Raw genomic sequence first — 14,135 nt, forward strand, 5'->3', positions numbered from 1 at the left:
CGCCTTGATTCCTTAAATCAGGAGGACTTGGCATGGTTGAGACCAGTCTGGGCTGGTATTTCTAGGTGACAGTTCTTTTCACCTGAACCCAGTCTCCAGGAACAACAATGAGCAGAGACAGGTGGTAGGGCAGCCTGGGCCTGTACTGAGATAGAAGACAAAACCTGCGCCAGATTAAATATTGAGCAACTTTATACTCTTCCTCATTGACGTTCTTGAACCTTCATGTAACAAAAGTCTCTCATGCATCATTTGAAACGGACAGAGTTTTCCAATTGAGGCCTATATTGAAATGGCCTCACCGCCAAATTTTGTAAAGCTTTTTATTTACTTATTTATCACAGATTTGTTTAACTAAAATATAAATACAACCATTTTTTTTAATAGTTGCATCACAGTTTCTATTGTAGGAATGAAACTGTGAACGAAGTACGGAATGACAAGTATCATACAGATATTTCCACTTTTTCCAACACAATTTGAAATTCACATTCTTCATGGCAAAAATCCCATAAGTTTCTGATAATGTAAACCAGTCTTTCATTTATTACACATCCTATGAGGTGTTGAGTGTTCATTGCTTAGTACCATCAGCATTTATCCCTTGCGACCCCCTTATAGTGGCTGCTTCTGTGTTATAACTATTGCTTTTTTCTTTTCCTTTCTTTCTGTCTTTTCAACATCCATCTTCCATCATGCAATATCTACCTCTTGCTTTCTTTTACTTCCCATGTTTCTCTCTCTCCATATTTCTATAGTACATTCTTGTTCCTTCAACATTCTAAGGCTTGTGTTAAGGCAGACATGTCAAACACAAGGCTCAGGGGCCAGATCTGGCCTGCGAAGTGGTTTCATGTGCCCGCGAAGCCATCCTGGAAACAGTTAGGGAATGGCCCCCGCTGCCTTGGCCCCGGCCCCGGCCAGTTGTGAGCCAATGTACAATTTCGTGGTGGCCATCTATGCTGAAACGCATTCAGTCTTAGCTCCACAAGGCTGCCTGGAAACAGCGAGGGACCGGCCCCTGCCGCATCGGCCCCGCCCCCTGGGCACGCGCTGGGGAGGTGTCACCCTTTGTGAGGAATGAAGAGATGCACCACTGCCTGGAAGTGGCCAGCACACGGTCCTGCCTACTTCGGGCAGGCTAGGGGCTGGGCAGCGATGCGCTTCTCTTCAGAATTGTGCCACCAGGTTCAGCCTTTCAGCACTGTGAGGAGAGCGCTCCGCTGTCTGCCAAAACTAGCATTGCGCAGGTAAAATCAACTCTCATGCTTCTTATGGCATCCCCTCCCCCTGAGCCCACCAAGCCAGATATGTGAAGAAGGCGAGGGCCATGTGCTGGCTACTTCCAGGTGATGGTGCATTTCTTCATTCCTCACGAAGGATGGCACTTCCGCAGCTGTGTTTCTTGCCTGTTTTTCTCCCTCCCTCATCTCAAATAAGGAAGGAAGGAAGGAAGGAAGGAAGGAAGGAAGGAAGGAAGGAAGGAAGGAAGGAAGGAAGGAGAGGGAGGGTCTGAGGGAAGTCCTGCCTTAGTCCTGCCCTGCTGCCCTTTCACCATTCCATTCGTAACTCGAAAAATCGGAGTTAATCTCGTACCTTGAACGAGATCACTCCGCTTGTTAAAACGCACGTGGCTCGTTAAGTGAACATGAGGTATCTCAGGGTAGGGAAGGCAATGGAGGGCCTAGTGATGGAACAGGCCCCCAAGGCCTCCCTGACCCACTAAGATACTTCATGCTTCCCCCTCCCTTCATGCAGCGCTGGACTGACCTTGAAAAGATCTGTCTCCTCTCTGCCACTCGAATCTGAGGCTGGGGGACGCTTCTGCATGCCTCCAGAGGCTGGATCCACACGTCACAGGCCTTTTCCAGGCCACTGCCGCCCGGAAATGAGGCTGGGGGATGCTTCCGCAGCCCTCCAGAGGCCCGATTTGGGCATCAGAGGCCTTTTCCAAGCCGCTACCACCCGGAGGTGAGGCCGGGGGACACTTCCACGGCCCTCCGGAGGCCAGATCAGGCCATTGGAGCCCTTTTCCAGGCCACTGCTGCCTGGAAGTGAGGCCAGGGGACGCTTCCACAGCCCTCTGGAGGCCCATTTCTGAGCGGCAGCAGCCTGGAAAAGGCCTCCAACACCCAGATCAGGCATCCGGAGTGCCGTGGAAGCATCCTCCAGCCTCAGATCCAGGCGGCAGCGGCCTGGAAAAGGCCTCCAGCACCCAGATCAGGCATCCAGAGGGCCGCAAAAGTGTCCCCCGGTGTCAGGACCCACTTCAATCCTGCATCTTAAGAAAGCAGAACTCTTGGAAACAATTTCTTCCAACAGGAAGTTTTATTAAGAGTAGTTGATAGCAGGCATAATAGACAGGATCTGAGATTTCCCGTGCAGAACGATAAAGGTATCCCCAAGCAAGACCCCACCCCATAGTTCATCTGGCCAGTGTGAGACGGCCAATCCCCAGGTGTTAGGTCCATTGTGGGAAAAAGGGAGATAACATCGGCCCGTCTCCAGTTCACACAGCGATGGTCAGGAGGCTCTTCACACCTTCCTCTGAGTGTAGAAATAAACAAGGCACAGAGGTTACATTCCTTATTCCCTCCCTTGTTCTAGCTGACAGTTTAGGGAGAGAAAGTTCAGAGACATATAGCACAGGAAAGCAAAATGTTACTTTGTAGCTGATAGAGGAAGCAGAGGCAATAAACCCGCGGGCACATCCCCCCTCCCCCTTGGGAGTATGGCAGAACCCAGAGAAAGGTGAGATTTGATTTTGGATCAGAGGGGATAGATAGAAATGAAATAGGTTCTGACACCCGGCCTCAAATCCAGGTGGCAACGGCCTGGAAAAGGCCTCCAGCACCCGGATCGGGCATCCAGAGGACCGTGGAAGTGTCCCCCAGCTTCGGTTACATTCTCTGTTGCAGAGAACAGAGGCCTAAAGTACCATGAGATCACGCGAGATCCATAGCATGAGATCTTGCACCACTGATCTTGCACGATCTTGCATTACTTTAGGCCTCCATTCTCTGCGAATGCACTGAAGGCCTGGAACAGCAAAGAAAGCGAAGGGTGTCGATCTTCGTAGGGTGAGTATTGAATGCCTAGCTCCTAGGGAGACCCGGGGCAGTGGTGGGGAGGGAGGAAATAACCAGGGTGAATGTTGCAGTGCCATTGCGGTTGCTTGTAAGGGTGAACGATTGCTGTGGTGCTGCAATATTCGTAATTCTGGGATTTGCTCGTAAGCACTAGGGGGCGCTTATCATGTAACTTCAAACGTTTGCTAAGGGAACGCTCGCAACTCAGGGATTACCTGTACTCAGTATCAACTGTATCTTTAAATGCAACAACCGATTAAGAAACTGCATGCACAGAACACACTTTATATTTACCTGTTATATCAGTTACACTCACTGGAAATAATGAGAAAGATGACAAACTGCAAAGTATTCATAATTTCTAAGGATGGTGCAGCCAGCTATTAGCTGTTACAGAGAGGTTTCTCCAGGAATCTCACATTCCATGTTCAGCAAATCTCCCTTTATTGTCAAATAATTCAAGAGGACTATATTCTAGTCTACTGTTCTTATTTTTACTTCTGATTCTGCACTTAGTTTATCAGTAGGAATTATGAGATTGTATAAACAAATTGTTCTGTACCAGCCTGCTACCGGCCCTGCAGAAAAGGCAGGGACAACCCCTTTACAAACGGCAAGAGGCTGGAATAAAGCCTGCCAAATTTATTAACATAAAACAGACACCAACCATGAAACAGGAGCTATGAAACAGGAACTATTCAAGCTGTTGCCTTCAGCAAACCAGCCCTCCCACGCATTCCCCCTTAAATACAGTTCAGGGCGTGGCTTCTCTCTGCCCCCTTCCGAGGAGCCCCATTGCCTTCCTCTGTTTACTCCTGATTGACTGCCTCCTGCATCGGGCGTCCTTGAACAGGGCCAGCTGTGGGTCATCTTCATCCACGCTGTCAGGCTCACACAGCTGGGTCTGCGTCGTGACCAGATGAGAGGGGCCTGGCTGGGGGCTCTCATCAAGCTCTTCAACACCCCCCTCCTCCTCCTCCTCTGAGTCGTCCGACCCAACTGCCGAACCCACAGGCTGACCCTGAATCACAACACTATCCCGCACCGCAGGGCCCTTCCCCCGGGTCTGCCGATCCGGATGTGGTCGGGATGGAAATTGTTCATGAAAAGCGGTCACCAACGCAGGGGCATGAACGGCGGTCGCGTCTTCCCAGGTAAAGTCCTCTGGTCCGTAACCTTTCCATTCAATCAGGTACTGGAAACGACCTTTCAGCCAACGGGAATCCCTGATGCTGGCGACCTCGTACTCGGGGGTGCTGCCTCCATCACGAGGGCCTGATGGGGGAGGTTCCGCTAAGCGGAGTGGACAGGCCAGTTGCTCGGGGACCAACAGAGACCGATGAAAGACTGGGTGCACGCGTAGGGAACGTGGCAGAGTTAAGCGATAGGCGACCGGATTGATGACAGCCTCAACTGGGAACGGTCCTAAATATCGGTGATCTAACTTTCTCACCGGCCGTGTTGACGGTAGGTTCCTGGTGGACAACCAGACCCGATCTCCCGATAGTGGAGGCGTATCCTGTCTTGACCGATCAGCAAATCTTTTGTAATCGGCCTTGGCCTTCTCTAACTGACGTCGCACCAATCAATGGATCGCCTGTAACTCTGCCATGAAGTCGTTCGCTGCCGACTCCGGTGAGTCCACGGGAGAAAGGGGGAAAAACCGGGGGTGATATCCCACATTGGCCAAGAACGGTGTCATCTGTGTAGACGTGTGCTGCGAATTGTTAAATGCAAACTCAGCTATGGCCAGATAGTACACCCAATTGTTTTGCTGCAGATTAACGTAGCAGCGCAGATATTGTTCCAGGATACCGATGACCTTCTCGGTTCCCCCGTCAGTTTGAGGATGATGCGCGGACGAGAGGCAAATCTTGATATCCAACGCATGCATCAACTCCTGCCAGAAGTGGGCTGTAAACTGGGCCCCCCTATCAGAGACGACTCTATCAGGGAGGCCGTGCAGGCCAAACACCTGCTGAATGAACATACGACTAGTGGCGTGGGCTGACGGTAAGCCGCGACAGGGGATGAAGTGCGCCATCTTGGTCAGCATGTCCACCACCACATACGCTGTCGTAAAACCAGAGGATGGGGGTAAATCCGTCAGAAAGTCCATGGACACAGCCCCCCAGGGTCTTTTGGGTGTCGGCAAGGGCTGCAGTAATCCAGGCGGGGCCCCTGTCGCTGACTTGGCCTGCCTGCATGGGATGCAGGAAGTGACATAGGACTGGACGTCGTGTCGGACCCGGGGCCACCAGAAGGTACGGGAGACCAGGTTCAGGGTCTTGAACAGGCCAAAATGCCCCGCCACCGGGTTATCGTGACACTGGCTGAGGATGAGTCCCCTGAGTGGCCCTCCCGGAACGTAGAGCTGGTCACGATAAAACAAGAGTCCATCCGTGACCGTCCAAGGAGAATCTGGCCCCACCTCCTCCTTCCGCTGAGCCACCCACACCTCCTGCTGCTGTGCCTCCCAGATCCGAGCCCGTATATCAACGGGCTCCCGCACCGCAGCAAAAGACTCGACGGGGACCACTGTCCTGGGGAGAAGCTTGTCTTCCGCTCGGGAATATTCGGGCTTTCTGGACAGAGCATCCGCTCTTTGATTGTGCCCACTAGGTATGTACCGAACTCGGAAGTCGAACCTCGCAAAGAAAAGAGACCACCAAATCTGGCGTTGGTTCAAATTCCGAGCGGTCTGCAGGCTTTCCAAATTCTTATGGTCCGTCCGGACCTCGATTTGATGCCGCGCTCCCTCCAGATGATGCCTCCAGGCCTCGAACGCCGCTTTGATGGCCAGCAGCTCCTTCTCCCAGATTGTATAATTGCGCTCCGAAGGGTTCAGTTTTCGTGAATGGTACGCGCAAGGGAAGAGGGTACCGCTGGGCGTCGTTGCCTGGAGTAATACCGCCCCAATGGCAATGTCGGAGGCGTCCGCCTCCACGACAAACGGCCGTTGCGGGTCAGGATGCTTCAAGATGGGCTCCTTCATGAAGGCTTCCTTCAAAGTCTGGAAAGCCCGTTGTTCTGGAGCGTTCCACTGGAACCGAGTCTTCTTCTGCAGGAGCCGGGTGAGGGGGGCTGTCAAGGCAGCAAACCCAGGGATGAAAGTTCGGTAATAGTTGGCGAACCCAAAAAGTCGCTGAACATCCTTCACGTGACGCAGGGGTTGCCAACTCTGCAAAGACTCAACCTTACTCGGCTCCATGGCGATGCCCTCAGGAGAAATGCGGTGACCCAGGAAATCGATGGTCACCCGGTAGAACTGGCACTTCTCCAACTTGGCAAACAGCCGATGTTCTCGGAGTCGCTGCAGGACCTGATGGAGATGCTGATGGTGCACCTCACGCGACGGGGAGTAGATCAGGATGTCGTCCAAGTAGATCACGACAAACTGATCCAACAAATCCCGGAAAATGTCGTTCATGAAATGCTGAAACACAGCGGGGGCGTTGGTCAGGCCAAACGGCATCACCGTGTACTCAAAATGTCCATAGCGAGTACCAAACGCCGTCTTCCACTCATCACCCGGCCGAACCCTAACGAGGGTATAAGCTCCACGCAGGTCCAGTTTCGTGAAGATCTTAGCCTCCCGGAGTCGGTCCAAGAGTTCGGGGATGAGGGGCAGCGGGTAACGATTGCGCACCGTGATGGCGTTCAGTTTCCCATCATCGCAGCAAAGCCGCAATTCGGCCGACTTCTTTTTGACGAAGAGCACGGGTGCAGACACTGGCGAGGACGAGGGCCGGATGAAACTGCGAGCCAAATTCTTCTCCAGAAAGTCCTGCAATGCAGCCAACTCGGGGTCCGACATGGAGTACAAACGCCCCACTGGGAGTGGCGCATCAGGGACTAAATCAATGGGGCAGTCATAGGGCCTGTGCGGGGGTAATTGATCCGCCTCTGTCTCGCTGAACACATCAGCAAAGTCGGACAGTTCGGGAGGCAAGGAAACCCCTGGGGAACCCTCCACCTGGCCGGCACAGATATGGCGGGAGTGGTCCACGCACTGCAAGCTTGGGAAGGTGACCAAGTTCTGTGACCAATAGATCTGTGGGTCATGCGCCCGGAGCCACGCCAGTCCCAAGACCACGGGGAAATGCAGATCTGAGGTGATACAGAACTGGATGGCTTCCACATGGGAACTGATGGCCATACATAAGGGTTGCGTGGCGGCCGTAATTGGCCCAGACAGGAGCACTCAACCATCGATAGTCTCCACTAACATGGGCGGATCCACCGGGCACTGGGGAACAGCCCATTTGGCCACAAATGCTGAGTCCATAAAATTTGTGGTGGCCCCAGAGTCAATTAAGGCATGGACTGGAATCCCCTCTGGCTTGCCAGGAAGGATTAGACGTGCCTCCAATATCAGATGCCGTGGAGGTCCACAGGCAGCATCGGACAGACGTCGCTCAGTGTTGTTGTGGGACGCCCGATCTATCACACCATCTAGATCGGGCTCGGGGCGTTTCCCGACAGAAAAGTAGGGGACTTTCTCGGGGCAGACTCGGTCACTGATGCCCGCTGTCGCTTGTTTGGGCAAAAAGCAGCCAAATGTCCAGGGTCCCCGCAGTAAAAACACAACCCCCCCGATCGTCGTCTGTTCATTTCAGTCACCGATAGATGAGACCTGGCGGCACCCAGCTCCATTGGCTCCTCCCTTTGAACTGGGAGCTCACGCACAACAGGGGCTGCAGGGTCTGTGGGGTGGCACGGCGACTCCTTCGCTGCTGCAACCGAGCATCGATCCGCAGGCAGAGATGGATCAGCCCATTCAGGTCTGAGGGAATATCCACACGGGCCAGCTCATCCAACATCTCCTCCGACAATCCATCCTGGAAGGCATCCACAAGCGCAGCCTCATTCCAGGCGGAATCCTGGCTAAGCAGCCGAAAATCGCTGATATAGCCCTGTAGGGGGCGTTGACCCTGCCTCAGAGCTTTCAGGCGACGAGTAGCAGTCTGCGTCTTTATAGGGTCCTCATACATCAGACGCATATGATCATAAAACCCCACAAAGTTGTCCAACAATGGACTAGGTTGAGCCAGCAGAGGCGTGCCCCAACGAGCTGCATCACCCGAAAGAAGGCTTAACACAAACCCCACCTTATCCTGGTCAGTGGGGAAATCAGCTGCTCTCACGCTGATAAAGAGCTGGCATTGTCCCAGGAAAGCAGGAAACAGTTCTGGATTGCCAGTAAATTTATCCGGCATCGCAACTTGGCATTTTCTCCTGGGTGGGGGTGATGGTGGGGGTGCAGCATGGACCTGAGCTTGCAGTTGAGCCACCTGTGCTGCCAGCAAAGTGAGTTGCTGGGTGAGCTGGGCATTCTCAGCACGTAGCTGCTCCATAATAATAGTAAGGGGTGGGAGGCTGAAGGCAAACTGTTCTGTACCAGCCTGCTACCGGCCCTGCAGAAAAGGCAGGGACAACCCCTTTACAAACGGCAAGAGCCTGGAATAAAGCCTGCCAAATTTATTAACATAAAACAGACACCAGCCATGAAACAGGAGCTATGAAACAGGAACTATTCAAGCGGTTGCCTTCAGCAAACCAGCCCTCCCACGCATTCCCCCTTAAATACAGTTCAGGGCGTGGCTTCTCTCTGCCTCCTTCCGAGGAGCCCCATTGCCTTCCTCTGTTTACTCCTGATTGACTGCCTCCTGCGTCGGGCGTCCTTGAACAGGGCTAGCTGTGGGTCATCTTCATCCACGCTGTCAGGCTCACACAGCTGGGTCTGCGTCGTGACCAGATGAGAGGGGCCTGGCTGGGGGCTCTCATCAAGCTCTTCAACAACCCCCTCCTCCTCCTCCTCTGAGTCGTCCGACCCAACTGCCGAACCCACAGGCTGACCCTGAATCACAACACAAATGTAAATTTTCTGTCTAGTTGAGCTTGCTTCCTGCTGACTTCCTGGAAATATCCAGAGTTTTCTTGATAACACAAGAAAAATAATCTGCCACTGCTTTCTTACTGTTCCTGGTAATCTCCCCAAGCAAGTCCTAATAGGTCAACCCCCTGGCTAGAGATCAGTCCTGGTAGAGTTCAAATTCCCATAGTCAGAAAGGAAATTTCTCCGGTGATTTTGCACCAGTTACTCTCTTCTAGCCTAATCTACTGCTTATTGCAGGAATAAAATTGAGGTTGAAGGAGGAAAACTAATTATGGTAACTTTAGCTTCATGGAGAAAAGTCAAAATGCAAATACCAAACCGTAACAGTACTGCAATTCCAAGACCTCCTCATGTTACAATTTATTATTCATTTATTGGAATTTTCTTTAACCTGTTGCAATCTAATTTGACTCTCAACATTTATGAGAAAAACATGATAGCAAGATAACAAAAAAAAATGAAAACATAAAACACCTATACCTATCCATTTGACACCACACACACAAATCCTCCAAAAGAGCTCAGTCTTTACTTTCTTCCAGAAAGGGGTCAGGGTTGAGAGAAACTAACTTTAAGCAGCAGGCCATTCCTGTCAGTTTTCAACAATCAAAATCTATGAGGGCCACAAAAAAGTAGCTCAGAGAATACAAATTGTGCCTCATTCCTTCTTGGCCTGAAAGTTAGCATTTTGAAAGCAAATAGGGGAATACCTAGTCTTCCTGGATTAGATATCTCAATTTCTCCAGTTGTATACAACTGCACAGCTTTTCACACATCAGTATTAGTGCATTTCAAGGGACAACAATACTGCACAACCTCATTCAACTTCAGACCTCCAAGCAAGCAGGTGACAATGGAATGAAAGTGGCCACTGAGTTGAGAGACAGAGAATCCAACCCTGGTCCAAATTTAACCCAAGCAGTGGAATGTACAAGTGGTGTTCGTGGTGTGTTTGGTGCCAGAAAACTGGAAATAACTGTCCTAAAGCATCACTTTCACTTTTGTGGCACACTCAACACTGTTAACATATCATGTGTTTGTACTGTAATCTCTGTCCCACGGTTTTGAAACAGGAAAACATTTATTCCAAGCATACCTGCATAACTGGACAACACTACTTAAGTCACCTTTCATTTGTATTTCCGTGTGAAAATCAACATAGTATCTTGATCCTTATTCAGCTCAAAGCATCAGCTTAATTTTGACCACTGAACGAAAAAAAGGGAAAAAACGGACAAAAAGCCCAAACCACCTTGACACCAACACACACACACACACACACGAAACCAAAGCTGCAACGTGCGTGGTAATTCGAGGAAGCAAAACAAAAGGTTGCATAACCCGCATTAAACCTTTCCCCGCCGTTTGCACAATCCACATAGAAAGGGCCATTCCCTCTCACCCAACTCAGCTGAAAGTTTTATGGTGGCTGTAAAAGGCAGCTGGATTTTCTGACACACCGAAAGTCGCGGAAGACAACCCTCCACCCCACCCACAACTCCGCTAGTCAAAAGGCGAAGCTGGGGCACCAGGTGGAAGCCCGACGGAGCGACGAAGACCCTAGGAGGTGTCTTCCGGGGCAGCGGAGCAAGCATCTCTGCTTCAGTCGGGCTCATCTCCCGCCCAGAAAGGTCCTTTCCGTCTCCTCTGCAGAGGTGGGAAATGGAAATGCCGCTGGGCTGGGGTCGGCAGCGCACCGGCCTCAGTACCCGACCGATGGGGCGGAGGCGTCTCCGGCTGCTCGAAAACGGCCTTGTTATGCGCGACCCGCACCGGCCGATAGGGCGGGAGAGGCACGCGAAGTGAGGAAAGGGCCGGTGAAGCACCCAGGCCGCCTCAGGGCGGGACTCACCGACGCTCCGGTAACCCAGGATGGCGATTTTACGGGACTTGGACGGCGGCATCTTGACCCCGCCGGGCGCCGAACCGCATCAAGGGCTCTGGCGGCGGCGGCAGAGCAGGGAAGAAGAGCGGACGCTGAGGCTGCTAACGAGCAGCGAGGATTGGGGCGGGACTCCCGCGAGGGTGTCTGAGGGACGCGACGGCAGCCGCTTGGTTCACGTGACAACCGCCATCCTCCTCGGCCCTCCGCGCGTGCGTGCATACACTTGTACATCAGACCCTAGAAACTAAAGTACAAAACTAGTTTGCAAAACTCAGAGTGCAGAGAAGAGCAACGAAGATGATTAGGGCACTGAAGGCTAAAATATGTGAAGAACGGTTACAGGAATTGAGTGTCTGGTTTAATGAAAAGGACTAGGGGCAACATGATACGGTAGTGTTCCAATGTCTGAGGGGCTGCCACAAAGAAGAGGGGGGTCAACCTATTCGCCAAAGCACCTGAAGGCAGGACAAGAAGTAATGGATGGAAACTAATCAAGGAGAGAAGCTACTTAAAACTGTTGAAGAAAAACTCTTTATCGTGGTTCAGTCCAAGCCGGGAATAAATAACATGGTGACTGCTTTAGAAAGAAGGTTGCAATTTATTGAAGAGGAGAGCCAGACAAAAAGATGGCTCTGGAAGAAAAGAGAGAGCACATGTAAGGAGTGGGTTTTTATAAGCTCTGGGGCTCTTGAGGTTGTTTCCTGTTCCTATTTGAGGCTTTGTATTTCCTGTGTCATGTACTTTTGACTTGAGTGTAAGTGTGCCCCTTTGGCATCTGTGGGTTAATCCTATTATGTCCTGTCTTAGAGTTTTGGGGTGAAGGGATTTTATTATGCTTAAGCTTGATGTTAGTAATATTGATATTAGTAGTGATACTTTGTAAATCATATATAATCTTTGTTTATGTTCAAGCAACTTTCTAGGTCCTTTATATTGGGAAATTAGTTCTATAAAAGCAAATGTTTCATGCTTTAGGTACAGAGGATTGCTTACATGAAAAGAGCATGGTAAGGGGAGGGGGAAAAGGAGTTATGGTGGAACCTGGGTTGTTGTGTATGAGTCATCATCTAGGAATTATTTTTCTGTGCCTTTTGGTTCCTAGTGTAGGAAGAAAAGTCTCCATCATGGTTCCTCCAAGCGGGGAATAAACATGGCAACTGCTTTGGGAAGAAGGTTGTAGTTTATTGCAGAGGAAAGGCAGACAGAAAGATGGATCCAACAGGAAAAGAAGGACTGAGCACATGTGGGTAGTGGGTTTTTATACCCCTTGGACTCAATTGTCTGGAGTTATTTCCTGTTTCAAGCTTTGTATTTCCTTTGTCATGTATTCTGCCCTGAGCCTAGGTGTACCACTCTATGATTCTTGCTGGTTGTCTGTCCAAGCCCACCTCCCTGGGGCTGGGGTATGTAGATTTCAGAACCTTCCTGAATGGTTTACATCTGCATTTCTATAGAGTTGGTTTCTGCTTGGGGGAGGGAGACTTGGGGCTATTAAGAAAACCTGGGCATGCTTTTCTGCCTTTTAACTTCTTTTTAGGAAATTTATTTTCCTGCCCTTTTAATATTTCCTTCTCTGGGGAGATGACTTCCCACACTAGTGTGGAAAATAACTGGGAGTAGTGAGGAAATTTAAAAATAAAAATATATATGCTTTTAGTATTATCATGTAATCATATTTTATATTTTATAATCAATTGCCTGAGTAGGTGCTTTGAGTATATGGGGAAAAATACAGGCCTCAAGTGGAGGGAGGGGGAGAACCATGGGGCCCAGTGTGAGTCACCATCTAGGAATTGTTTTTAAGTACCTTCTGGTGCCTGGTACCCCTACTTGATCTGGCAGGTGTAGAAGATGGGAGACATCTCTTCTCTAGAATTGATAAGCATGTACATATATGGTCTGAGTAAACCGGATAGTAGGGGAGGGATCTTATTAGTATAATGTAAGCAAACATGGGCAGAGATAATGTATTCTGTTTAGGTGCTTCTGATAGATTGTAACCTCCAAAGCCTAAGCCAATGGGGCCATGGGGGAGGGAATGAGGCGTCGTGATAGGATGTATAATATGTGATTTTGGAATTTGGGGGTGTGGTTCAGTGCTTGGCTACATTGCATTGTTTGCCTTCCTGAATCCACCAAGCTTTGCAAACTGTTACTTTTTAGACTTTGTTGTGAAGTCTAATAAACTACTTTTCTATTTGTAACTCAAACAGAGTGGATTTCAATTTGTGACTATTTTTGTGTCTAACACTAGTACCAAGACCAGATCTCTTTGTTCTGGAAAGGTATAAAAGGTGGAAGACATCTTTCCTGGTTGTTGCCTTCATCTCTCTACCAGCCACGAAGAGAGATGTGGCCATCCAACTCTATTTTCATCAAAATAAAAGTTGGTTGTTTGCTGAAACCTCAGCTCAGGAGTTTCTTTTGACTCTTTTAAATTCCTGAGTAATGCTGGGGCAATTGTGAGGCTAAATGTAAAACCTTACAGGGGTATGTACATTTTAGGTGTCTTTGTCTTCCTAAGTTTCTAGCTGGGGGCCTCCAACCTTCCTCAATGGATTACCATTTCTGCAGAGCTGGCTTCTGCTTGGGGGAGGGAGACTTGGGGATATTAAGAAAAAATGGCATGCTTTTCTGCCTCTAATATTTCCTTCTCTGTGGGGGTGGAGGGGCTGACTTCCCACAGAACTAAGAAATTTCCTGACAGAACAATTAATCAGTGGAACGACTTGCCTGTAGAAGTTGTGAATGCTCCAACACTGGAAGTTTTTAAGAAGAGATTGGACAGCCATTTGTCTGTAATGGTATAGGGCAGGGGTATCAAACTCGCAACATCACGTGAAGTATCACAACTTTTTTCCATTGCTGGCAATGGGGTGTGCGTGGTTTCAGGGTGACGCATCCGGCCCATGGGCCTGCAGTTTGACACCCCTAGTATAGGGTTTCCTGCTTGAGGAGGGGGTTGGACTAGAAGACTTTCAAGGTCCCTTCCAACTCAGTTATGTTCTCTATCCCTTATTTACCCGTTCAGGTTCCCCTGGCGTGTGGACAGTCCTGGATGGGGGCGGGAAGAAAAGGGCAACAGCTCCACCAATTGGCCAATGTCATGCCTCCATCTGACCCTGAATCCAAGGAGGACAGGGAGCTGGAGCAGGACCCTGTTGAGGCCCAGGAGGAGGTGTCTGTGGCTTCGGAGGACTGTGGGGAAGAGCAGGCTGAGGCAGGCGAGGGTCCTTCAGGTTTGGAACAGGGGAGGCAGAGT

The 14,135-nt window shown here is 50.3% G+C and overlaps 1 protein-coding gene across 2 annotated transcripts in view; it reads right to left on the reverse strand.

The window, feature by feature from the left end:
- The window catches only part of LOC308676212 (GTP-binding protein Rheb-like), a 112,734-nt gene extending 101,697 nt beyond the window's left edge, over window positions 1–11,037 (reverse strand). The window contains exon 1 of one of the 2 annotated variants that reach the window (XM_081341995.1): window positions 10,841–10,909. Coding sequence is in view for 1 of the 2 variants with exons in the window: in XM_081341997.1 (XP_081198123.1) it covers window positions 10,841–10,892 (52 nt within the window). In the remaining variant the exon portion in view is untranslated. Of the gene's footprint in view, window positions 1–10,840 lie in introns of both variants that reach the window. The other variant, XM_081341997.1, reaches the window with a different exon arrangement.
- Between the last annotated feature and the right edge of the window lie 3,098 nt (window positions 11,038–14,135).

This window comes from Vipera berus (assembly GCF_964194415.1).
Source record: "Vipera berus genome assembly, chromosome: W".
NCBI lineage: Eukaryota > Metazoa > Chordata > Lepidosauria > Squamata > Viperidae > Vipera > Vipera berus.